We start from the raw sequence: 26,998 nt of genomic DNA, 5'->3' as shown, positions 1-26,998 counted from the left end.
TTTAAGCTGATTGTGAATTTTAGATGAGCATAAAATGTAGTGACACAATCTGTGTAGCTTTGTATTGTTTATTTGGTCAATACCATGCATTATCTTAATGATCTAAGACTGTTTGGTCAAGTATTGAACCATGAAAAAGCTACTGGCTTCTCAAAATCAAACTTGTGACATTTTGACTACTAGACAAGCACTATTTAACAAATCATTCGGCTACTAAGTTTTGTTATATTCGGTGCTAGTATAAATTGTTTATTTAGCAAGAATGTTTATTTACGGTATCTGCCTAAAACAAGATTGTAAATTTTATGAAATCGCCAATTCCACTGTAATATACGCATTTGAAACCTCTGAGATAGATAGTTTGTCGTATACTTTAAGTGGTAATCCACTTCAAGGCTGTAGAGATTACATAAGAAATTCTATTACAATGGGACATTGTGTTCTCTGGTTATGTAATGCATTTTTGCTCATTTTAAACTGAATGAATATACAGAAGACTCCCTCTTATCCGGACACCTTTTAACTGGACATCGGTTTAACTGGACTACACTCGGCTGAAATGACATCTCTTTAACCGGACAATTTTTATCAGCAGATCAGTTTAAACGGTTTAGATCGGCAGAAAGTGGGTGGTACTGAAACAACTGTTCTCGTGGGAAAGATTTGAGACCAGTGATCACGTGTCTAGTTTTAGTATTCTTATGTAATTATCATTATTGGCTTATACAGTATGCATTCAAACGGTACGTTTTAACGATTTTTTGGGGACGTCAGTTTAACCAGAAACCCCATTATCCGGACTGGCTTCGGTCCCGAGGAGTCCGGATAAGAGGGAGTCTACTGTAATTAACTTTTTGGGAAATATGGAGTATTTTGGGTGCTATATGACTATGTTGGCCGTTGCTGGTCTAGTGGTTAAGAGCACAAGACTTCTAGGAGGGAAAGGTTCACATACGGCCAATCACCAGTGGCTTCTAATCGTGCAACCCAGCTGTCCTTGATCCGGGCTTTTAATATTGGTGATTACTATTGAAACAGCTGTTTGTAGTCAGTAACAAAGGTACACAGATCATCACACTCCATTCTACACTCATCCTTCACTCTTGGGTTAAAATAACCATCAAGGTGGCGTCCCCATCTCAAGAATTGATAATTGATAATGCCACTTGATATATTTGGTGGATCATCTCTAAAGAACCAAAAAGGTTGAATAGGTTTTCTATAGACTGGAAACTCCCTTGATCTTTGGGCTTTTGACAAATAACTGCTTTTAAGTGAAGAACAGCTGGTCTTAGTCAGTATAGGAGCTACATTAATCTTCTCAATTCATTGTATGCTCACCCTTCTTGAATTGAATGACCTGATCGTAGTCTGTGACATATCTATTATCTCATCCTTCAGTTATCTTTGCCTTACGGCTGTTTGGGTGGGACACTAGCAGTGAGGTCAGTAGATCTTGAAGTCACCGCGTATGCCGCCACTGTCGCTTTTAACAGGGAGATTAGCGGGACGTAGTGTGGTCGGTTTGACTGTAGAAGGTGATTTTCCAACACAACGGTCAAGATTACTATATTTAATCACCTGTTGCCCTCTGAAAATGACATATTATGAATGAACTAAAATTGTCTAGTGTTTGCAAATTTTGGAATGAAACTATTATCTTCGTAAGAAACTTATAAGATATAATGCCAAATTTTCAAATTTGTCAGGCCTGTGGTTCAAACCCTACGTTTGTACCAAAATTTGGAAAAATTACTATTTTCAAGCCCCGTAAGTCCTACATTATCTATCAATAACGACTATGCATTTTATTTTCTATAGAAAATTCATTCTTTGACCAAAAAACCTTAAAACATGCACTATGTTATTTTGGAACCAAACAATCTATTCTAAAATATAAATGTTTATTGAGAGTTGAATGTTGTAGGTACACGGCACCAGGAAGACCTGCATTAGAACTTGTATCAAGAACATGATCATGGAGGGAGGGCCATGGAGCATGTGGCGGGGAAATGGTATCAACGTACTCAAGATCGCCCCGGAGAGCGCCCTCAAGTTCATGGCGTACGAGCAAGTGAAGAAGTTCATCCGTAACAACAGCAACAACAAGGAGTTGACTATTCACCAGAGGTTCATGGCTGGCTCGGTGGCCGGAGGCTTCAGTCAGACCGTCATCTACCCGTTGGAGGTTTGTTTCTGAACTTTTAGCGTTGTCTATTGATAGAAGAAACATTCCATCCACATGGAGTTGTAGCCAGTGTTTTATATCAAACAAAATGGACATAGTTGAATTGAGTTACGGAGTACGGACAGTGTAAATTACTGATTTTTGTCAATTATGTAGACTTTTCAAACAAGTCAAGTCCATCAGTCATAAGCTCTTGGAAAATCTTAATAGCTGCAGGACACCCATTTCTCATCTCCTTTGGCCTCCACATATCTAGGGAATTTCAACCATCTCTGTGCTAAGCTAAACAACCCTGGATATGTGTTCTATGGATTTGGCTCTCGCTGCAAAGAATTTGAAATTGTCATTTAGGGTAAGCCCTATAGTTTTATAGTTCTTCCACACTTGACCATGCCCGGTTGTATTAATTTGACTTCCTACGTAGCATAGGTACTATGTATACTAACTTCAGAGGTCATTCAATCTCAATAACAATTACCATTTTTGCTGTTCATTACTTGACCTACTTGACATTTTACTTGCAACTCAATACAATTCTTATTCTGTTGGTATCCCTCCAAAGTTACCAACCAAGGTGATTTCCCTTTTCCTGGCTATCCCACCCATGCTCTTAAATCCTATCCACCTCTTTTCTTCCTTCGTGTCCTAGCAATTATTTTTTCTTATCCTTTACCAATAAATACTACAATGTCAGGAGCTTGAGCACATGATTTACCCTCCTGTGCCATTTCTACAAGAGGATAACATGTAACTATCTATTTTTAAATAGCAGACACTCTTGATTGTTAGAACATTAATTTGATTGAATGTATAGGCCTGGATCACTTCAATTAGAGTGGCAAGCTGGATGAGCTTGCGCTCAACACCCCTTCCCCACCACCGTCACTTTTGTACAGTCACCTCAATTAATTAATTGCTGTTGTATTATTTTAATACCACTAGTGTCTGGTGGTGTGACCCTCAGCCTCAGTGTTATTGGGAGCCTCTCTCATCCTTCCACACTCCATCCTTATTGAAAAAATCTTTACTTGCAAATAGAGTTCTATTCTTTACAAACTTTTACTGATTTATGACAAAAGACAGGCTACTTTAACCAATTACACCTAGCACGAATCATATAATTTTTCCTATTGCAGTGTAATCTGTACTCATTAAATAATTGTTTTAGGTGTTGAAAACTCGCTTAGCATTACGGAAGACAGGCGAGTACAAGAGCATCATGGATGCAGCCAAGAAGATATTCAAGAATGAGGGATTGAAGAGCTTCTACAGAGGTTATATACCCAACATGTTTGGAATTATTCCTTACGCGGGAATCGATTTGGCTTGTTATGAGGTAAGATAACAAGACTGGTTATGCCATAACAATAATTAGGTTGAAAATTATTGCATACAATAATGAACAAGTGATAGGTTGTTGATTTAACAACTTTCTGACTTCATTATCTTACACTGTCACGTTCTTTGAATTTTATTAGCTATAGCTGCAGCAAAGGCATTTAAGATTTTAGTTTAATGGGTTGAGAAAATTTTTACAATAAAATAATAATAATGCAATCGAATTTAACCACCACGCCAACTTTTAACGAAGCAAAATCATAAGGACACCTATTTTTAAACTACAGCCTCTCCTATGTCACATCCATCAAACAACTCTCAAAAACTAAGAGAAGATAACTAATTTTGTCTGTACCACACTCTTGTGTTTTTTATTTGATTACAAAATTAGCTCCGTCTGTTTCATACATCTAATTTGCCTACTACAAAATCAAAAAGTTAATGCTGAAACTCAATTGTGTTTTCAGACGCTGAAGAACAACTATCTGAAGAAGCATTTGGACGAAACACCGAGTCCGTTGTTGTTGTTGGCTTGTGGTACGTGTTCCAGCACGTGTGGACAGGTCTGCAGCTACCCGCTGGCGCTCATCAGGACTAGGATGCAAGCTACTCGTGAGTTTATAAATATTTAAATAACTATTTTTAGTTTTTGAAGTTGCGTTAGTACAGCTGTTGGTAAAGAAAATGAACTGCACATTTTCAATCCTTACTAGTAAGAACTTAGGTGGTAAGGTTGTTGCTTTTTGATCTTATAATCATAGGTCTTTCGCTCAGTACGCATCCAGTCACGGTCCTTTGATGTAAACATTAAAAATATGGCAATTAATTTCAATTGGACCAGAGAATCATTAAGTTTTGCTTGTTTGACAGTATAGTTTGATTCACATGTTGTGTGTTTCAGCCAACAACAAACACACGATGGTCACTCAGTTCAAGGAGATTGTACACAGCGAGGGGCTGGTGGGATTGTACCGAGGCATCACCTTGAATCTCCTCAAGGTCGCGCCAGCTGTCAGCATCAGCTACATCGTCTACGAGCATTGTCGTCAGACGCTCGGCGTCAACATGACGTGACTTGTCTGCCGTCTCGAGCATCCTGTGATCCACGCATTAGGCTGTTTTCATTTTAAGCATCTTTCAAATTATCCGGCCGGAGTTTGCGATTCGTAATGTCTAGCGGTCGGCGATCCCGATATTTTCTAAACTTCTTGGAGACTAGGAGTAGCTTACGTACTTATCGCAGTGTTTTTCGAAGCTTAAGTATATCCTTCCCGGCTGCGACGTGTTTTAATTACGCGACAAACGTTTTTAATCCAGAATGTCGAGAGGAATACAGGGAGAGAATATTTATTTTAGCTGTAAGTTTTGTTTTTATTACTTAAAACTAGATTTTTTCGGCGTTTGTAAATAATTAGTGGTTTTTTAAATTGATAATTTATTGTTAACGTTATTAAATAATTTTGTACAGTATTCAAGGGCTCACCATTCCTCGTTTGAAGAAAAGACGTTTTTGTTCTTCTAGAGTCTAGTCTTTTGTGAATGTGCTCTCCGTCTATTTATAATTTTTTATATTCGTGTGTTGTTGGAATCATACTTTGAAAAAGTTCTATAGGTGATAAAATTCCATAAAACTTCCAGCTGCATTCACAAATCACTGGTGTTTTTATTTTCATACAAATCCAACATGAGTGGAACTCGGTTTGTTTGTCTAGGTTTATAAGTAAAAGTTTATATTTGATTTTGTCGTTTTTGAAAGAGGGTGGAACTCACAAAGCAATGTTTACAGCACTTTCAGTATTATGCTTTGGCCCACTTTTAAACTCTCTGCATTTTACATGTAACCAAAAAAATATAATTTATTGTTTGTGTTTACTGGTATTTTCATGTCTTTTTCTAGGTCACATAATATTTAATGTGAATGACCTGTCCATTTACCATATACTATGATCTGTGTTGTTAAAAAATATTACAACTGTTTAAAACTCAAATATACCAAACTTTAAAGTTCATTGAATGGTGTTGTTTCTTATTACCTTGGAGTTCTAATTCTAATAGTAGAATTTAGAATTAAGTTTTAAATACATGGTTGTGTGCATTTAATTTCTTTTGAGTCATTTTTGATCTAGTATAGAATCCATACGGTTTTCTAATTTTTTAGTTTCTGTCTCATAGTCTTATTGTCGTGTTCCCGTGAGTTGTATGTCATTTTGTTAATGACTAATAGAAGGAACAGCTATGGCCGCGGCGAGAGGAAAGTGGGAACAGCGCTATCCCCTCTGACCAAAACAGCTGTTGCACTAATTTATAATTGAATTTTTTTGTCCTAGGACACTAGGCACGAGCCCGGGATTGTTTTTCACGTTACTTCAGGCTAGACCAAGGGGTTGCGGCATTATCACTTTCAGTTAGATAAAATCCATTGGCGATTTGGCGGGATTTGAACCCGGGACCTCGGGAGACATTCAGTAACCTTAGACAAGCCTGAACTGATTTGATTTATGTCAAACATTCAAACCATTCAGTTTGAACCGATAACTTTTTTTATTTCAAATAATTAGGTTTATTCACCATTGCAATCTAATCCATCTTGATCCCAAAAAGTGCATCTCCTGAAATAAAACTGAAAGGTAAAGAAATCACAAGCAATAAAAAGTAATAAAATTTACTTCACCACTTTGTATACAAATTTGTTGGACTAAACTACTAATACTTATTTCTAACTTCAAAGATCACCAGCTTACTTACGACTAATCTTACAACCTTTACTTTGGTTAGACCTATCTAAATTATCACGAATATCAGTCACAGCACTCAGATGCCAAACAACATTATCTTGTGATCCGGAGAGCCGAAGACGACGTTCCCCAGCTTCACCTTGGTGGCTTCAGGCAGCAGCACCTGTAATCAGTAGTGCCAACGTTAAAAAGTAAAAAGTACACAGTGATCAAATTTACATACAATAAATTGATATTTGGAGGTTGTTTCTCGGTGTACGTTTTTCACCGAAGCCAAATTCAATTTTTACAAGCTGTTCAAATAGGTTTTAGAAATACATTTCAAAATGCAATTTAACTCTCTCCCTTCACTTCAGAACGTCGAATTGTGTTTTTGTGACAAAATTAATAATGATGTTCTGAATAAAACAAAGAATCAAAAAAAAGGTTGGAATTATCAGGATCTCTTTTCTATAAAATTAAATAAATGTATTTTACAAAAGTTTAAGCTATTTTAGAGGGTAAGATTGCTGAGGATAGAGATTGGCTACTTAAAAAAAATTGGTCAAGTTAGTTAGGATCTAGTTAGACTAACTTGTATCATTTTTATTGTCTGTCCCTTGTAAGTTTTGTTGTTATGTTTATTAAACTTGTATTTATATGAGCACATCCAACATTTCTGTAGTTCAGTTTGATCTGACTTGTACTGATAACACATTTTGTGACTGAGAAACTCTTGTTACTAGGTTTTTATTTACTATATTATTTTTCTACTCCTATAAAAATATAAGTTTCCATTTTTACTTATAATCATTAAACAAATATTTCTAAATCAGAATCTTTAAGGTACTTTAAGAAGCAAACTGCCACTTACATTGTCAATGACGTGTACCAGTCCATCAGTGGCGATGTTGTCACACTTCTCCGCAGTCGCGGTGCCGAAGACAACTCGGTTTCTGCGGTCTCTGTTCACCTCCAGCTTCTTACCCTCCAAGGTCCGCACGGAGTTTGTGAACGGCCAGGGTACTGGGGTTATGGAAGCGCAGCAAACTGATTCTGTAGAAACAATGTGACAGGTCAATTAGGCACACAGCTGATTGTTCTGTCCTGCAAAAATCTCCGTGTTGATAAGATTAATCAATATTTTTTTAAATAGTAGCACAGAGAAGTAAGGTACAAACTTGCTTTTGGGACGACCGTGCTCTTTTAGCTCTAGTATGTGCCGGAAATAGACTTGTGACGAGCAAGGAAGCGCCCTAGTGGTAAGCACTGTGTGGAAATTCCTGTCGCTCAGGGTCTTCCTCCACTGTGAGCATTGTAGTACATGAGGACAAGGAGTTTATATTTTTTATAGTTTTCTCTAAACCTTACTCTTACAAAACAAAAATCAGGTTATACAAAACAGAAATTTGACCAGTTCTCCTATACGGTTCAGAAACATGGAAAATAAATAAAGATGAAAAGAAACTAATTGTACCTATATAAATAAAGTAGGGTAAAATTTATTGACCTATATGTAATCAAGGGGAATGGGGAAGAAGACACAATAAGGAGATGAGCCAACTTTACAACAGCGTAGATATAGTTGGGAAATTAAGTGCCAAAGAATCAGATGGGACAAAGAATGCAGACTGAGAAGAGTATTAGTGGGTAATGCTGTTGGAAGGCGAACTCGAGGAAGACCAAAACAATGAAAATAGAGATGGTGGAAACAAGTGAAAGAACACGTGGATGGAATTGGAGAAGTAGAAGAAGATGCAGAGGACCGGAGCGAAGATTTGTTGGTGCGGCCTTTTATACCTCCAATATGAATGGCCCTGGGTGTAAGTAAGTAAGTATCCCTTACTTCCCTGTGAAAACATCCTCTCCATAGGAACTGTACAAAACAATGTTAAAATTACCTTCCAAGTATATTAAATCTATAAGCAGTATAATCTATAGTAATATCTATGACTTGCCTCCCAACAGGTGTCTGCGCAACACCTCAGTAGCGTACTTCTTATCAGTGAGCAGTTTGTTCAGCAAGTCCTCGTCCAGTTTGTTGAAAGCATCGTCAGAGGGGGCTAGCAGAGTGAACCCTTCAGAGAGCAACTCCGACCTTGTCTTTTCGTCCAGGTCTTTCTCCAGTTCTGTACCCTGTGGGTGAAATGTAAATAAGTTATAGTCATTTTGGAGGATAACAATTTTGGCTTAGGATAAGTTATAAACCCTAGAAGAGGCTTCAGAAGAAAGTCGTTGAAACTGAATAAACTTTCAACTTCTTCTGAAGAAGCCCATTGTAGGGACAAAATATCAAGTTCTATGTTTTGTGAACTTTTTTGAGTGCTTTTAACTACCTGGAACTTTTTTCCTAGATAATGTTAGTTGTGTTTATTTTATATAAACTATCTCAGTAAGAAAAAGTAAAGAAAGAAATGTCTGGTTCATTCAAAACTGTTCTTTGCGTTCACAATTAGCTACCATCAACCAAAGTCTACTTCAGTTTAAGTAGATAACCTACCTCTATGACTCTCCTCAGAACAGACAGTTCAGGATTATCATTGACTAGTTGTAGTACTGTGTTGTTGGGCGGCAGGAGCAGACGTGTGACCTCGTGAGCGACCGCGTGACACGCCTTGCCGTCCATCCGAGCCAGAGGAGCGCACTGCACAGCGGCGCGCGGCTCCACACCACTGAACAAGGCGTTCTGCAAAGCATATCTTGCGTTACATGCTTTGCTAAGCTCATGGTAAATCTTGTATCATTAAAGCTGGGAGATTGGAGACTGTCTTTGATTAGGTCTGATGACAATCAAACTGTTTATTTTCCAGTGGACACAGAAATAGCTAGACGACCCTGACAAAATTGAATCCTCAAACATTTTCTACTTAGTACTCAAGGACACCAAGTAAAATTTAACAACCGTTATAAAAAACATCCCCAAACCTACCGGATTGTACATAGTGACCCTCAATGTGCCACCCTGCCTGGTACGCAGCTCCGCGTGATGTTTGAGATCACACGAGGGCGCTCGTTCACTGATGTGGTACAGCAGCACGCGGCGCAGCGCGTCAGTGTCCAGACTGTCCAACATGGCCGCTGTCGCCTCGTCACTCAGCGCACTCTCAGTGGGGACAAACACTGTGATGTTCTCCTGTCTGTTCATCTCCTCCAGTAACCCTGCACGGTCTAGGAGACTCAGGAAGGTTGTGTGGTTGGACGAGGCGAGTAGGTCACTCAGCGGCTTGGCTGCAGACAACGGTTGATTTAGTGATTAAACTTAATATACAACACAGTTGGCTTCTTCAGTTGGATGATGATAGAACGGGCTAAAGTTGTAAAATCCTTTAATACAATGACAATGTACTTGCTATATATAACTAAAACTAACTTTGAAAAAAACTAAAAGTTTAAAGTCAGATTGTTAGGTAGCTAATTTGGAGTATGTCCTCTGGTTTAGTGTAGTGTCACAGGACATCTCAATGAAAAAATATACTTCCATACACATTATTGGACATCACATAGAGACAGTCATTATTAAATGAGCCACTGATTGTTAGCACTTCCATCAAAATTAATTTCCTGTCTTCTAGTTTTCTATACTTTGATTGTTCCCGTGATATAGGGGATACTATAGTTCTCCATCCAGTTTGTTGGTCAATAAGTTTGTGTTTTGGATAGTAATCAGCCCACTTTGTTGGTGGCTAAATTCAACTTTGTCAATTTATTTAAAAACTAGCAACATATTTTACATGGAAATGGTATGTCATCTACTCCCTAGTCAAAGACTGAATACTGTACAGTGTGTTTCAATACACGTGCAATTCACACTCAAATAACACTATCTAATGTCCCCCAACTCTCTCTTCCACTTACCAGACTTAGGAGTGAGAACTTTGTCCAGCATGTGCACAACACCGTTGGAAGCCACAATATCCTCCTGTACGACACGTCCCCGCTCGTCAACCATCATCTGGTCGTCATCGTTGCGCGAGATGCGCACCAACTCTCCGTCCACATCAGCTGTCGTGAGTCTACCCTCAGTGGATGGTGCGGAACACAGCGTCAGTGGTAGGATGTGATGACGAAGCACCTCTGTAAAAATAATCTTTGATCAATATACAAGTCAACTAGGGATTGTCATTGAAGTTAACAGCATATATGGTAAGGAAATTTTAGGTTTTCATATGAAAAACCCACAAGGAGTTGGTAGCTTTGCAATGGAGGTAGACTGGCTTACTTCGACTGATAAATGTGTAGGTCTTGGCACAAAGAATTACAAACACAAAACATTCAATATTCAGTCAAAAATACATTTGTCAAGTATCAGTCAACTTTAACTTTCCATGGCAGGTATCTTCAATCCTTGAATATTGGGCATTAAAAATATAATGACAACATTGTAACTTATCAATATTATATTCGTTTTCTTTCAGGATACGAACTCAGACAGTATCTTGTATCGTTTCAGGGGCTGTCGTCCCTTTTTTCAAAAACAAAAACTAAGAGTAATTTTTACGAGTAACTGTCAGCAAGGTTGATAAAAGAAACTGATCTAAAACTATGGATGGATTTAGTACCAGCAACTATACGTACTGTCAATGCAGGCCTCGCCACGAGAGTATTTGTCCTTCAGTCCTCCCAGTTTGTTCCAAGCCTCGTTGTTAGGGGCAAACACCGTAACAGCCGTAGAGTTCTCCAGTCTTTCCCATAAACCTTGCTGCTGCAGGACTGGAACAAACGTTAAGCTTATATTGGTTGGAATAAAATTATGTAATAAATTAAATTGAATTGTAATTATATGGTGGTAGTGAATTAACTAAAGAGGTTTGATAATATGTTATAGACACTTTTTGCTGTGTTATTTTTACTTTCCAAAACTTGCAGATTGGTAGCACAAACCTTGTTCTAAATCTTTTGACAGTAGCACATATACAACACTAAACTTCTCACTCTTATTATACCAATCCAGAGAATTTTGTCACAATATTGATTGTCTGGGTAGTCGAGTGGTTATAGTGATTGCCTTAAAATCTGATGGTCGTTGGTTTTATTCCAAGAGAAGTTTGACTAAACAAGTTGAGAATTCTGCATCGTGGTCTACAGGAACTGCATCAAACTTAATACCTTAACAGTAAGTGCACAGGAAATATTGCTGGAAACAATATTACATTAATACGTCTAAATCTGAGGTGTAGGCCTATAATCATTGTTTAATTATTCTAATCATAAAGTACGAAAACACACAATTTCTTACTAATTGAAATGATTACCATGCCTAAATTCTTTTTGTAAATGTTTTGTGAATTAATCCAAATTGTCATATAACAGGAGCATTTAAACATATATGAATAAGTAATTTATATTCTACATTGATAAAATAATAGTGCTGCACCCTGTAGGTAAGCCTATTAACTTTGTAATGCTATTGAACATCACAGAATCAAATTGTTTAGTTGAACCAGCTGTTAAGATTCTTTAATTCAATTTAAACATAAGTACTCATAAGGTTAACATGGGAAACTCCAGAGCCACTGGGGTGGAGCCCTTTTGACAGATCTGCACCAAACTTCACACAAACCATCCTTAAATAATGCTTAATAATGCCTGAAAGTTTCATTACAATCTGTCGAGCGGTTTCGGAGTCCATAACGTTCAAATATATATATATATATACAAACTTTCTCTTTTATAAATATACATTTTAGACACACAAAATAAACAGAAAAATATTTAAAAAAGTGGAACCAAAAAAACTTTTAAAAAATACGACCCTCACATTGTTTGAACTGAGAGAACTGTGGCTGTGACAACACGTCGGTGACTGTCTGCGTGACAGGTTGCAGCACGCGGTCGAGCGTGTGTACGCGTGCGTGAGTGGCGTAGTTGTCCGATGACCTCAGTCTTGCGCAGTTCACTGTGATGACGGCGTCCTCGCGGCCCGGGTAGATGTTGACTCTCAGCGGAGTCTCGTTGTAGAGACTGTTGAGAACCTGGTGCAAGTAAAATTTACTATAATTCTTGTTCAAGTTTATTTGTTATTTTATTTCAATATCTAACAGCAAATGCGCTGAGGAAGGTGCAACAAAGGAATATTGAGAAAATATCTGCCTTCCAGCTAGAAGTAGAGATTAGTTAGATCGTCCAACTTCCATTGTAAAAGAGTCTGATTGTTCCTGAGAAAAATTCAAACATTTTAAAGATCTGATCCTGGACATTTAGTTATACTGTTTTATTATTCACCTATAACACCCTCATCTCCATCCAAAGATAATAAATAAAGTCAAAATTACAATTTTATTAGGGGTTTGCGAAGCAGCAAATGATTATTGATTTGATTCTATGCAACTCGATTCGAAACAATACGGCATTTTTGTATTCATACTTGTCAATAGAGTGAATTAACAAAAATTAAAATTTACCACATTTGTGTAATGACATAATACATGAATTTTATGTGAAAGAATATTTATTTTTAATCACATATTAGAAGGACCTGTATTTCTGGAAATGTCAGTGAGCAGTTTTACTTGCCTATTTCATAATTTTTACTCTCAGAGTCACTTATTTTTGCTATGATTACAGTAATAAATAATGTCTCACACTGCTTACACTAACAAAACTTCCTCAAAATTTGCATGTCAAAACAAAAAAATTATAAAACAATTAAAGCAATATTTACAGGCAACGAATTAATTAAATTAGAACGCCTTCTGAAATGAAACGCAACAGTAACGTGCTCCTGTATTGTGGGTATTGCATTGACTTTCTGCAGGCGTTTTCCGTATATGTACACTGACTCCCTCAAGAATCAAATTGTTTTTTGACAACCACTTCAAATCTAATTGAATCTAATCGGAATTTCAATGCATTGAACACTCCTAAATTTTATCATTTGTGTATAAAGTAGTGGCTGAAAGGGTTTTGACCACTGCAAAAAATTGAAATTAGTTTATTAACAAAACACAAACACTTGATATTGTATAATCTCTCTGACTTTATCTAGCAATGTCTTCATCGATCTGGATCCTTGACCACTTCCTTACAAAAAAATATAAAATTCCTAATGTGGACCATATAAAATATATTTTGCTGTAATGTACATCTTTATAATTATCTTAATAAGCAACGAGACTTTTAATCTGTTCAACTTCATCTGGAAAAGCCTAAGAGATAAAAATAAAATTGCTGTCTAAAAACTCAAAAAAAAAAGATTTTAATTGTAACAAATTTTTTTTATTGTTTATATTTTAAAATACCAAAGATTTATAGGATAATATTTTTCATAAAAGGATTTGTAACGGTTTTGTTAAAAACAGAGAGTGAAAATCTCGATCAAACTAAAGTGTAAACAACAACCCATATATTTACACTACTTTTCAATCAGCCTTCATTTCCACAGTAGAACCTGACACTAACTAGCATAACCACTGAAATTACAGGTATTGAATCAATTAATTATTAAAGGCTACATTGTAATATTGTAGCCATCTCTCATACAACTTCCATGAACATGTGATTGTCAGTACAATTACCATCTCATTGGTGAAGTCATCTACATCCATCAGTCCGTCGGTCATGTGCGCCATCGCTACGTCACTGGCGCTGAGACTGCTTCGTACATCGGCTGCGTTAGCTGTCACCTCGCCCCACTCTTCTACTGCTCGCCTTTGACGGATCTGGTTCTGAAAATGTTGAGATGGTCAATCACAATTTGTTTACGTATTTTATCAATTTCAAATTTTAGTTTTACATCTTCAAAATAACAAAATAATGTAAAATTGTTTATTGAAACTCAATAATTCATTGCTATTCTGTACATAACCGTCATATAGTTTCATTACTCTCTCCTCGTAAACTTAGAATTTACATTTTCTTCTTTGTTACAGATAGAAAATTATGGAACTATGACACAGAAAGATAGAATTTATTACTCAAAGGCATGAGAGAACACATAACATTCAAGGAGTTGAAAAAAATACCAAAGGAAAAGAATTTGGAAAAATCAAGTTAACGGATTAACGGAAAGAGAAAAGTAAGAGCGATTCTGGAAGAAGAAAAGAAATTTATATTCGAACAATAATTCCAGTTTATAGGTAAAATATTTTTTACCTCAGTGTCCTTTTTTCCGATAAAGCATTACAAAATACTAACCGAATCCTTTTTCTCATTATAGCTCTTCATAGCCTCGTCGACGGGGGCGAAGATGGTCACATTCTTGTCCGCCACAGCCTTCATGATGTCGTTGGAGGTCAGCATCTCTGCAAACTGCTTACTATCCACTGCCTCCATGAGTGTGATCGGGTCTTTCAACTCAACTGCATAAAAAATATATGTTTAGAATGTTCATATTTCATGTACGAGGTCTTGGTTGTATAATATTGAATATTCACGCTCTTTTACTTTGGCTGGAACTTGATTATGATAAAATGATTCATAAATATGTAAAGTGTATTTTTACTATAAGAGAACTTTTGTCTAGCAATTTCATATTAACTGGAAATAATTTTGGATACAATTTATTTTGAGATTGTACTACCCAAAAGAATTCACACAAGAAGTTGCTAATCATTGTGGATATTTAATAGGTGCTAAAGTAATCAAAGCAAGAACAGGCTTTTGATGTATTTGATGTATGTGTATTTTTTTGTGTATTTTGATTTACAACAAACTGTATAAATTTCTGGATAATTTTGTAACCCTCTTTACTTGAATTAGGTTTTAAGTATTAAGTAAATGGGAGTGCTATAGTTGGTGTGCAAATTGAAGCCTAATAAGGCATGAAAGGGTTTGACTCCAGAATATAGGGACAACCGGTTTCCAGTTTTCTGTTTTCATGGATACATTAATTGAATAGAGTGTCTGACAAAGATACACATCAGCTGTTATTCAAATTTTTTTTGTAATCTGTAATAGTGAAGCAGGCCAAAGCCATAGTCCCCTCTAATGGCTGCGGCAAGATAAAAGTGGTAACGCAGCAGACCAGCGTATTGTTGCGCTAATTTATAATGGAGTGTATGTTTAAGTTGGTTATTCCTGTTATTACCATGGCAACAGGCATGCCGATGGAACGTTGTCACACACCAACGCCGCCTTGTACTAGAGGCTATGCCAAAGCTCAATATTATAACACATCTAGAATTCATGCTTCAACCTTCGCAAAGCAACGTTTACACAAACCAGTTGGCTACTTGCTTCAGATGAAATACACTAGAAAGTAACCTGCTGTACTGGCCCCATGTACACCCAATCACTACCGTATGAGCAAATACATAAACATTATATGAATCAATTCAAAAACTGTGTTCCAAAAATGTAAGATGAGAGTACTTACACAAAGATGCAGGACCATCAGAGAGCTAGCCACAAAACAAACAATGAACAAACAATAAACCACAAGCGGCAAAACCAAACATCTGTCATGCTTCATGAATTGATAATTCCCGTTGGTGATTGAGATGATACAATTAATCAATACAACCTAAAAAACCGATGGTTCTAAAAAAAATGGTTTTCTTGATTCAAATCATAGTAAAATGTTTGAATCTTTGATGATCCCAACTGCGACCCAATTTCCCTTTTATGAACTCCAAAAAATGATAAAAGCCAATAGAAAACGTACTTACATGGAGTAGTTTAGCCTCATTCTGATTCAAAAATTGTTCTTGCACCGTTACTTTGTATAGTAGGGATAAATGTTTTTCATAATACACTGGGATTAAAAAGATCACAGATAAATTATTTTCAAAAAGAAACTTGTCTTGGATTAGTGAGTTTTATTGTAAAATCTATCACTTAGAGTAAAATAAGTAGGTTGTTAATTGTAGAATGAATGAACCCAAGGAATCGGTAAATATTATTTTAAATGTTGATCAATTACCTGAAGATAATTTTACATACATTTTTTAAAGTTGATTTTTGTAGAATTTCAATTCCACTAGAATAACTACGGTACGTGTAACGGTAAAATAATAACCGTAACATCTAAAATTCATCTAATTCTTTAAAAATAGTAGAATTTGAATATGAACAATTCTACTTGTTTGTATAAAAGAAAGAATGTGGTTTGTTTCAGATAGAGTTTCAACGAATGAATATATTTTATTTGTTACAACTTAAGTAGCAAAAGTCCATCATATACATCTTAAAAGTTAAAACCGAGTCCTCCATCTATCTTGATATGCGTCAAGCCACCTCGGAAAACCTAAAACACCATTTTTCGTGAAAATTATCTTATCTTTATTTAAGTGGGAATTGTAACTGTGAAAATTAGATTCATCTGAAACTTTCTTAGATGGATTAAAGAAATCAAAATGTTTATTGTCCATTATGTGCAATACAAAAGACTAATTTGAATGTTTGGACCTAAAAAAGTATTCAAAATTTTGATGTAAAAACCTACCATTTTATGTCTAACTATTTGAGCCTATCCCAATTAAAGTTCCTCCATTGTTCAAGTTCGTCTGAAAAAGAAAAACATTGCGTCTATAACCAATTGAATTGTTGTGGTACGTTACTAAAAAATTCTGTCAGGGCTCAGCCCAACAGGCCTTTATTTGAACAAAAAATCCATACATATAACATAAAATAAAGACATAAACGGGAACATTTATTTTAGTAATTTTTGAGACTGCAAATAATACACAATCCATGCGTAGATAGATGAAAATAAAAACACAAAAACTGAAGTAACTTTTACAGAGACTGCAAAGTACAAAGCAAGAATGGTGAGCAGTTGAAGAGAGGGATTATTAACTCGGTTGGATACTGTAAATGCCATTTCAACATCCGATATGAGGTTTTCATCTGTAATTTACTTTGTTGATTTCATCCCTACATTATTACAACATACAACTGTATCCCGAAAGTAAATAACGTGAACAAGCTAATAATCAACCTGCACGACAGTGTTTGGTCTTACCACGAGCGTCTTCAGATTGGCTGGAGTAAGACTTGTCCTCCAAGCTCCTCCCTATCTCCCTGATGGACACTGCCTCTTTGTCAAACTGAGGGGTGGGTGAAGGAGAGAGGGGAGGGGATGGTTTGTCACCTTCAACACATCCTTCGGCCTGGCGTCGGTAGCCTTCGCAACACTGGTATGTGGTAGACAATGTCTTGGTTTGCTGCGGTGTGCTGATGCTGGGGTATAAACAAAACACATTATTGTAAAGAAATTTGGAGATATAGCCTCTGGATCGTTATTGAACATAATTAAATCTAAAGTCTCATGGGTTAGCTAAACTTCTTGTTTGCCATCTCTTGCTTGAGATATTGTCGATTTGGTATAATTTGTACACACATTGATCACATATAAATATTTACAAAGACATAAATGGAAACAACATAGATGCATGGCCATGATCTTCGTCTTTGTCAAACCTAACCTCCGAAGTTAGACCTAACCTGAGACAAAGGACTGACGATAACGTTTCAACGTAGAAACCTAGGTCTCCACTATATAATAAATTGGATCGTAAGGTAAGCCTTAGATTTAATTATGTAAAGAAATCTTGGTGTAAATTTTGAAATGTTAAAAAGGAAACAATAATTGTTAATATTGAAATACACAGTAAAAGCCCATAATGGAACTCTCAATAATCCAGCATGAGTCTAAAGGATTATTTTATCTTAAATAAGTATGAAGTCCTACACTTACTGAAATTGAAACACATAAATACTTGTTTCGAGAAATCTAAACATGTATTACAAATAGGATTAAAACTGCTGATCAACCCGTTACATACAAGGGTACATCTACGATAATGTTCAATGATTCACCAAACTGGCAGGTTAAAGCCTCACAAGATAAACCAACTAGTTGGTGCATCAATATTTATTTCACTTACACAGTGGTACAGATGTATTTGCCCGCCGTCTGTTTGCAGTGCTCAAAAGTTCCGGTGCCCATGATCAAAATATGCTTGTCTACCTCTGTCTTTTCGTCCTTGTTCTTCTCTTCTACCTTCTCGGACTTTTCAACACAGACGTTCTTGCTGTAAAAAATCAAATTGGTTCATTTTTAACTAGTTTACTTGATTTTTAAATACCAAGTTTTTAAGACAAAACATAGTTGCTCACAATAAGTAACATTGCTGTAGAAAAGAAATAAAGATATTTCTTACGTAGTAGATAGTACACTAACAATCACAGTAATTCACACTCATCTTTCCAGGATTTCTGTAATGTCCACTATCACAATTAACTTTTTGTACAATTTTGATTCAAAGGCTGCTGTAGATTTTGCACTTACAAATGTTTGTCTGTTTTTTTATGGTTTTTTTTTTACGCTAGGTTTAGAAATAACTATGATGTATTATTTAAAAACTATTTAGATTGAGCAGAATTGTAATGTTTTTAAACATACCGTAAACCGATCAGTTTGTATGAAAAATGGAAATTTAGTTATTTTGATAGTGAGGTATGCAAGTTCTTGTTTTAAATTGTTTACATCTACTGGATAATATAAAAAATATATTTTAATCACAATATAGAAGTTGGAAAGGAAAGTTTAGTAACAGAGAACCTTTAATTATTTCCTGCAACAATATTTCTTGCATTACATAAAATATTCCATTAGCAATTATACTTTGCGGAAACAATCCAACACCTTCCTCGCTACACGCAGCGTGGGCCGTGAGTTGTGGTACTGCGCAGTTGCCAGCCCTGACACGGTTAACAAGGAAGCAGCGTGACGAGGGGAGAGGTAATTGAACGACCTCCGGAGTAACACGTTGCCAAACATATCACGGTTGAAACAATGCATCGACCCCAAGTGATAAACTTAAGACACATCTTATCGGTGGATAGTGTCGATTGTTTTTTTTTCAAATTGTCCTAACCCTGGTTTTGTTAATGTGTAACGTTCACTATATCTAATGTAAATGATATAGGATGATTCAAACTTCATTTAGAATAATAATGTTGTAATATTCATGCGTAAGGATTTTTTTTTATTGCTATTGATGCAATTGTATAGAATAATGATAAAAAATGTATCTACATGAAATAAACAAATCGTGTTTTTAACCCGAGAGAAAATCTAAACGAAAATGTAAATCAGTACCGGACCCATGAGACCTACAATAGTAGTCCTATATGGAAAATTAGCTAATAGTGATAACCCTTTTCTTTGTTAAACATTTTTAATAACTCATCTAATGATTGGTTTTCGGTAATTATAATTGAATGTGAACTATACAGCTTGACTTCTCATCACATTGTAAAATATAAAGCTTGTGTTTATGTGTTGCTGGTGACGTTAAGCATCAGTATCTACTAAATTTTTTGCCCTGTTATTTTCAGGTACCTAATTTCAGTTATGAATATGCCTCCGCCTCTAAAATTTTTTACTACAGTTACTTTGTAAAAGTTTGCTGTCACATTGAAGTGTGCTGGTGACAAGTGCAGAGGAGAGCAGTTAGCAGGGTACACGGAGCGTAACAGTTATTGTGAAAGCAGCTACTGACAGTGACGTCTGTCGGGTCACTGGTCTAACTGTACTTCCCTCTCACTTGCACACCAGCTGCATCTGTTTCTCTCACTCCTAAGTAATAAATCAGCTGTTAACCACTGTTAATCAGCTGTTAACAACTGTTAATCAGCTGTAGCTAGGCTTTTAACCATGCAGGACTCGCTGTAAATCGGAAACACACAGACTCAAACAAGATTTTTTGACTGGGATTATTTTAGTATTAAATTAGTAATTATTTTACCAAAAGTTATAAAACAGTGGGATATGTAAATGGATATTTAACTCTTAAAATAATGTTAAGATGTATTTAAAAAATTGTATTGATAAATACTAATGAAAATAATTGCATATTGAAATGTAATTGAGTTACTGCAGACCATTAGGTAAAACAAGTCTTAGTTAGACGGAAGAGGAAAACTTTTGAAATTTTTACTACAATAAAAGAAAAAAAAATAACGGTAAAGTAACAATAATTTTTCAAAGAGATTTTTCAGCTTCCATTGTCAACCATTTTAGGCTGCGGCCACACGGGCGTTTTTTTCACGCACAAACGCAGCGTGAAAACACGCGAAAAATTAAAGTAGCATTGAAACAAATGGGCGCCCGCTACTGCGGGAAAACACACTGTGTGTGGCATACCCCATTACATTTAATGCTGCTCATATTTCTCGCGTTTTTTCACGCTGCGTTCTTGCGTGAAAAAACGCCCGTGTGGCCGCAGCCTTAAGAACAATGATTTTTACACAAATGTTTAAGCAGAATTTCCTACTTGCAGTTATGGGCAATTTCATCAAGAGTTATGGACTGAAAGGCATAAGGCCTACTTATGAAATTGAAATTACTGATTACAAAGTATTTTTATAATTTGCCTAATCCCTGAAAATGAAAATAGTTTTAAAATATTTTGAACTCCAAATTAGTTTAAATAAAATGTATAGGATTCTAGTTCTGCATTTCTGCACTCATGATAAAACAAACTGGTAACACACTAAAACAATCACTCACAAACAGTCTAATGGACTAGTCCTTGAGCCCGTTGACTAAAAGTTTGATAAAAAGTACCCACCCGGTGTTTTCTATCAGTATAGTCCTCCCTAAAATTCAAATCATCCAGCCAAAATGTTTGGAAAATAGTTTCGTATGAAAAGATTGCTGGGGTTATAAAGTAGTAATTTTTTTTAATGTAGGGATTTTTCTTCGCTTAAGACGTTCATCCCCTAACTGTTATCTGTAAATGTTGTTTTACATGATCAAGCATAAGGAATAATAATACTGAAGTAATAAAAATAACTTGAAGTTTACTCACCCTCTCCACCAGGGCTCAGGCAAGTTGTTGAAAAATCCAAACGAGTTCATAAACGAACCTAAACTGAAGTGGGGTTTCAATGTCTGACTTACTCCACCTAAACAGTGAATAAATCAAAATTAAGACGAGATACCTTGACTGACACTGTCAAATAGTTTAGGTTGGAGATATTTAGTGAACGTAACTGGCCTTTATCTATTGTTTATTAAATCTCAAATGTATATGAACTAATTAATACCTAATTTTGGTTTACAGTTAGCTGGGTGATATCAATTTTTTCCCATGCAAAAACGATGTAGCCTATATAACATTTCAAAATATCATACTTTCTTTAAGCAACCCTATAAAATCTTTAGTCAAGTCTAGAAAGATAAGTCCCTGACTGTGTAACACAGTATGGATCATTTATAATTTTTCAATCTGGAGACCCTTTAGAAAATTGTTTAGGATTCAAAATGAGAAATTAATCTGCAAACGTTTTGTATGAAAAGGATGTTTTTGCTCACCATTTTGAGGCATTTGTGGAGCTTTTTCTGTGACCTCCTCAGTTGCCTCTGGTTGTGTTCTGACGCCATCTTTGATACCTCCAGGACTTGTGAGAACTGTTACATCAGGAGTGTTGTCCGATGGTTTGGCCTGAAATCAAGCAACGTTTTTACACTGAAACTTGTTTAATGTGATTTTTCACTATTTGTTAGGGTCCATCTATACAGACGTGTCTTTGTTCTTTGGAGATCGTTAAATCCATCTTCACACAATATCATGACAGACTTTTAGTCCCTTACAAACCTTTAACACTGGCACCTCGTCTTTCATTCAATTTGATTTCATTTTAAATTAAATTTTGTAATCGATTTAAAGAGGATGCCAGTTTGTTCCTGAGCATGGTCGGTAGCTTTTTTATTCATTACTACCCAGCTGTCTGATCATATGACTTTCATTAAATTCTCCTGGCTAAGGAAACATCTGGTCTTAGCTGTAACAAAGCATAATCTCCATTTAATACTCCTCTAACATCTTTGTTTTAAAATACACACCATGTTGCGTCGCACGATACTTAATCTATAGTATAATTCTATCTTTTGGCTTAACAGTTCATTATTTTTCTTCCATGATATAAAAAAATGTTCCTTCTACCTCCTGATCGTCTGCAGCCAGCCCCTTGACATTTTCTGCTATTTTTTCACTCAGCAATGTGTTGACTCTGTGAGCAGCCTGTTCCAAGGTCTTCATCCTGTGAAATAAAAATAATTATGAAAGGATTAGAATTATACATTGTCAGCTTAGAGCCTTATTGGAAAAGGTAAATAAATACATGATATATGGAGTAAAGTCATGCATGTGCAAGAAGTAGCTTTATGGTACCTACTGCTGTTATGTGAGAACTGAATATAGCTACAGCAAAAAAAAATAAAAGATTTTCAAAACCATTGCTACGATCCAGTTCCAGTTGAAGGTGATTACAGTATAAAATTTGAATGGGAAATAGGATTGGTTTAAAAATTAATTACTAGAAGTGGTCTTTGATTCATTACGTGTTGTACTTATATATTGTTATGATATGAAAAGTTCAGTGGTATTTTTTTGATTCACTGTTATTAGACATTTTATTAGCGCTGTGTGAGTAAAAAAAGTAACTTAAATTTGTTTTATTTCCCTGCTATAAGATTTTTAATTACTCTTGTCACTTGCTTGGCCTGAATAGATTGAGAAATTTATTCTGTTTCCAAAAATAGAATAAAGCAATAAAGAGTAGTAATCTCAGATGAGATCAATAGAGTGATACGCTTGTCTTAAGTTATGCAACTGAACACACACTAGTTATATAAGCACATAGCTACAATTTAAAATGTGACCGTCCACTTTAAGATTATTAGGATTGGATATTTTTACTCTCTAACAATGTGAACAAAGGACTGAAGTTTTAAAACTGTGACACACTATCAATCTTTTCCCCGATCTAGACCCCGAACCGAGCAGGGAGAAGGGAGGTCAAAGGGAGCATGTTTGATAGTGTGTCAGCCGGTCGGTACACCGATCCAGATGGCGAACCAGACATCAGGCCGAGCAGGGAGAATAGGAGGCGGTTTTTGGCGAAAGATCAAAGAAAAGATCGGTCCAATGTACCTCCGTACATATATACGATAGTGTGCCATAGTATATTTTTGCCCCTTACGCCGTCGCGAGCGCCGCACCAAGCGGCCGCCGATTATTAAAATGATCATTCTGTAACATGTTATTTCATGTTTATTACAGTTTTATTATTACTGCCTCCACGCTCTCACACACGCTCTCCATCTCTCTATAACCTCCCTTTTGCCGCGCTCGACTTCTTGTCTTGATCTTGTTCAGGGATATGATCGGATTAAAATTTTGCTGATATAGAAAAACATATAAAAAATAACAATGTGATTGATTTGTATAATCTTTGTTCATTGTTTAAGTTTTGTATTTTATCTCATTATTTTTTATTTTGAAAACTGAGTTTATTAATAAACTTTGCCTATTAGACACAGTAAAAAAAACTTAAATTTACGATATAAATAACATGTAACATAGATTAATAACGTTGTCCATATAAATGATTTTGAATGATTTTACATGATTCTTTTAGCACTTTTATGACTATTTCATTTTTTAATTTTGATGGAAGATTATATTTTTTTTAAAATTCGTCAAAAAATTTTGTAATAGTCCCTCTTGCACCAATCATTATGCCAATTACTGATATTGAATTTAGATTATATTTGTTTCTTAAATAAGTTTCACATTTACTATAAATTTTCCTCTTTTCTTCATCTACTTCTAGGGGTTGGTTTGATGATGTTTCGAACCTTATTGTTGGATCAATTACAATTCCACTTTTAGATTTTGTATCATAAATTAAAATGTCCAATCTTCTGTTCGATCCACCATCTTCAGTGCAATGTATTTCTTCTACTACTTGCCAGCCTTTTTTTCGTAGTTCTTCTGCGATCATTGCTCTTACAGCATGGTGTCTTGCATTACGCAGTAAGGCACCAAAGGGACAAGAGCCAAGGACATGCGGAAGGGTTTCAGGCTCCTTGCAATGTCTGCAAAGGGTTCCATCCTGGCTTCGCCCTGGTACGCTGCGTACTGGTACAACACCAGATATCATTTTTAATGAAGTGATCCATTCTCCTGTAGTAAGGCCATTTTTTAAATAAATCCATGTGTTGCTACTAGGCACTTCTTTGAATAATTCTATTCCTCTACCTTTACATGGTAATTTAGACCAAAGTTCAAATTCTTTCAACTGTAATTTTGATCTCAAATTTAAACCAATTCTTTTTTTCTCTTTAAATTCAAAATCATGTGTCAAAATCATTCAAAAAAATTACTACTTTTATACTTTATATACTTTTTATACTCTACTTTTATTTCACACCAAAGATTTAAAATCATACCTATTAGAACCCAATAAAAGATAAAACTTATTTTAGTAGGATAAACTTATATGTTACAAAAATAGGTTTTATGTGTAGTCAAGCTAAAGGAAACAATTTTATATTTTCAGATATAGATTTCTATAGCATTTATACAGGTATGAATGTTGTTTGTTAGGTAATGGAATATCTTGTCTAGGTATGTCGTTGTCGCACATTATACTGCTGCGTTATTGTTTGTCGAGTTAACAAAGTTTGAGTAAAGGAGTGTTGAATTTCATTGCGTTAGTGTAGAGTTAAGCCGCGTTTACACCGGAGTTTGAAACACGAGTTGCAAACAAAAATTGGAAACATCTCTAAAAACGCACATTTTTAGACGAAACATTTCGCTGTTGCAAACCGTTTTTCAGTGTTTGCAACAGAAATTTTTGTTTCCACTTGAAGTCGGTAAGGATCAAAGGGAGTTGCAAACTCTCTGTTTGCAACACTAGTTTCGGTCAATATGAGCCGTTGAAACACGAAACAGAAACATTTCTCTACCATCCCCTACGCTGTCACATCCACTGTCACTCACGTGATCAATGCGACCCTGTGTGCGACTCAGTGTTAAATTAATCGGAAAAATTCTGTTTGATTGTCAATGAATTAACACTAACCTCAAATGACAAGGTCGTCTAATTTAAAAATCACAATAACGTCTCATGTGAATTAAAAGGGTTATAATTAAGTCCTTGTAATCTTTAAAAGTTAATAATAATTTTAATTTGATGATTTATACAATTACCGATGTTCACCCAGCATCGTCTCGGCCTACGTTTCTTTGACAACACGACACACGCCGCCGCGGCCAAAATAACATCTTCGACACTTGAAATCCTCGGAAGGACTGATCCGAGGAACCAGAACAAGGTGAGTCATAATCAAGGTCGAAATTATTTCAAACAATTTCATGAAACATGGAAACAAATCATGAAATATAAATTGCAAACATTTATTTGAAACTACTGTTTGCAACTGCTGTTTGCAATACAAGTTTGCAACTTTTTGTTTGAAACTCCGGTGTAAACGCGGATACTAAAAAGTTGTGTAGTGTCAAGTTTAGGATGCAAATTTATTAAATAACCAGTCATGTCTTGAGTTATGGAGTTGTGAATCATCTAAGTCTTACTTATGAAGTTCTAAACTGAGAAGTGTCGAGTTATACGAGTTAATTTGTAAGATTTTGCTGAGTGTTTTTTTCGTCAAAGTGGTGAGACAGAAAGTAAATTTGCCCAAGGTTTTCTCATTATTTTAAGCACTCATAGAGTGAATACTTAAATACCTTTACAATATGATTCATAACCAAAGAGACACCTTCCCGCTCATTTGTTTTTCATGACTTGCATTTTTAATTGTTATTGAAATCAGCTGTTTTCATTGTTGGAACAAGAAAGAGTGAAAAGGGTTCATTAGAGGAGGTTTCACATGCAAATCAACAGCCTTGTATTTCTTAAGTTAAGTTAGTTATTTTGTATTTTTACTTTATTGAGCAACTATTAGCAAAGTTAGTTTATAATTTGAGGATGTCTTCACGATTAGTTGCTTTTGAAATACTGTTTATTAAATATTTAAAATAAAAACAGCAGTTAGTTGGTAATTTGTTGTTAAACTTGTTACAAGTTTAACAACAAATTACCAACTAACTGCTGTTTTTATTTAACAGAACAGTGTTTTTATTTACAGAAGAACATACAAGTTACTTGTATGTTCTTCTGTAACCCCACCATTTGGGCGAAATCCTTCTTCAATGCACTATTTTAAATTTGTTTAAATCATTCTAGTTACTTAATGGCTTGGAAGTGGTATAGACTAAATTAACTCTGTATTTAAAAAAAAATTAAGAATAATATGGTTGTTCTAGTTTTGCTAAAATAGGTTTGTATATACAAAAGACATCCAGTTTTAAACTTTCAGAAGTTATAAATTCATTAAATGAAGGGTCTAATGATAGCATGCAGAGAAAGTTTTAAGAAGATTCTAGAAATCACACCTATTGAAAATGCCACTTCCACTGGGGTAACAGTTCAGAGATAGGAGCCATTGTTGGATTGGTTAAGTTTGAATTAAAAACAAATTAATTGTTCATAAAAACTTGTAACATTATTAACACAAACACAACTTTTTCAAAAATGAATAATACACATTTTGTAGCTAAATAATATTGTTATAACAGGGTAACAAAAAATCCTCAAATGTGTATAAAATTAAGTATTCATTTTGGGCTTGGTAATTTAAAATTGGTATTATTGAGTTAAAAAAATTTATTGATACATAATTTGATTAAGTTACTGTATAAAAAGTTAAGCGTAAAAGTACTGTAGTTGTAGCAAAGTGACAGGTCAATTAAATGGCTAAAATGTATTACAATAATAAACAATAAACAAACAAACTAAAGCAATTATTCAAGGACACTATCACAGGATCGTTTTTCACATTACTTGAAACTATAGATCTAGTGGTTTTTTTAAAGAATTATCACTTAGATTTAATCCATGGGTGATTAACTAGATTTGAACCCAGGACTCAGGATCGAAGCCCCACGCTCTACCACTTGCC

The 26,998-nt window shown here is 35.4% G+C and overlaps 2 protein-coding genes across 2 annotated transcripts in view; one reads left to right on the top strand and one right to left on the bottom strand.

The window, feature by feature from the left end:
- LOC128995173 (calcium-binding mitochondrial carrier protein SCaMC-2-like) overlaps positions 1-5,535 on the top strand; it is a 59,084-nt gene extending 53,549 nt beyond the window's left edge. The window contains exons 6-9 of the mRNA XM_054420096.1: positions 1,928-2,188; positions 3,357-3,524; positions 3,994-4,138; positions 4,428-5,535. Coding sequence (XP_054276071.1) covers positions 1,928-2,188; positions 3,357-3,524; positions 3,994-4,138; positions 4,428-4,600 — 747 coding nt within the window. The 3' untranslated portion in view covers positions 4,601-5,535. The remainder of the gene's footprint in view (positions 1-1,927; positions 2,189-3,356; positions 3,525-3,993; positions 4,139-4,427) is intronic.
- A 637-nt stretch (positions 5,536-6,172) lies between these two features.
- LOC128995809 (transforming growth factor-beta-induced protein ig-h3-like) overlaps positions 6,173-26,998 on the bottom strand; it is a 24,937-nt gene continuing 4,111 nt past the window's right edge. Inside the window, exons 2-17 of the mRNA XM_054420827.1 lie at positions 23,986-24,113; positions 22,134-22,230; positions 21,503-21,632; positions 20,997-21,093; positions 18,066-18,212; positions 17,270-17,358; positions 14,374-14,537; positions 13,755-13,904; positions 11,999-12,212; positions 10,816-10,950; positions 10,096-10,314; positions 9,170-9,468; positions 8,741-8,926; positions 8,199-8,376; positions 7,115-7,296; positions 6,173-6,424 (exon numbers count right to left, since the gene is read on the bottom strand). Of these exons, the coding sequence (XP_054276802.1) occupies positions 6,338-6,424; positions 7,115-7,296; positions 8,199-8,376; positions 8,741-8,926; positions 9,170-9,468; positions 10,096-10,314; positions 10,816-10,950; positions 11,999-12,212; positions 13,755-13,904; positions 14,374-14,537; positions 17,270-17,358; positions 18,066-18,212; positions 20,997-21,093; positions 21,503-21,632; positions 22,134-22,230; positions 23,986-24,113 (2,502 nt within the window). The 3' untranslated portion in view covers positions 6,173-6,337. The remainder of the gene's footprint in view (positions 6,425-7,114; positions 7,297-8,198; positions 8,377-8,740; positions 8,927-9,169; positions 9,469-10,095; positions 10,315-10,815; positions 10,951-11,998; positions 12,213-13,754; positions 13,905-14,373; positions 14,538-17,269; positions 17,359-18,065; positions 18,213-20,996; positions 21,094-21,502; positions 21,633-22,133; positions 22,231-23,985; positions 24,114-26,998) is intronic.

Source organism: Macrosteles quadrilineatus, unplaced genomic scaffold (assembly GCF_028750875.1).
Source record: "Macrosteles quadrilineatus isolate MER2022 unplaced genomic scaffold, UCM_ALF_1.0 Scaffold_5__1_contigs__length_97177068, whole genome shotgun sequence".
NCBI lineage: Eukaryota > Metazoa > Arthropoda > Insecta > Hemiptera > Cicadellidae > Macrosteles > Macrosteles quadrilineatus.
Note: the sequence above shows the minus strand (reverse complement) of the source record. Positions and strands in the feature narration are given on the sequence as shown.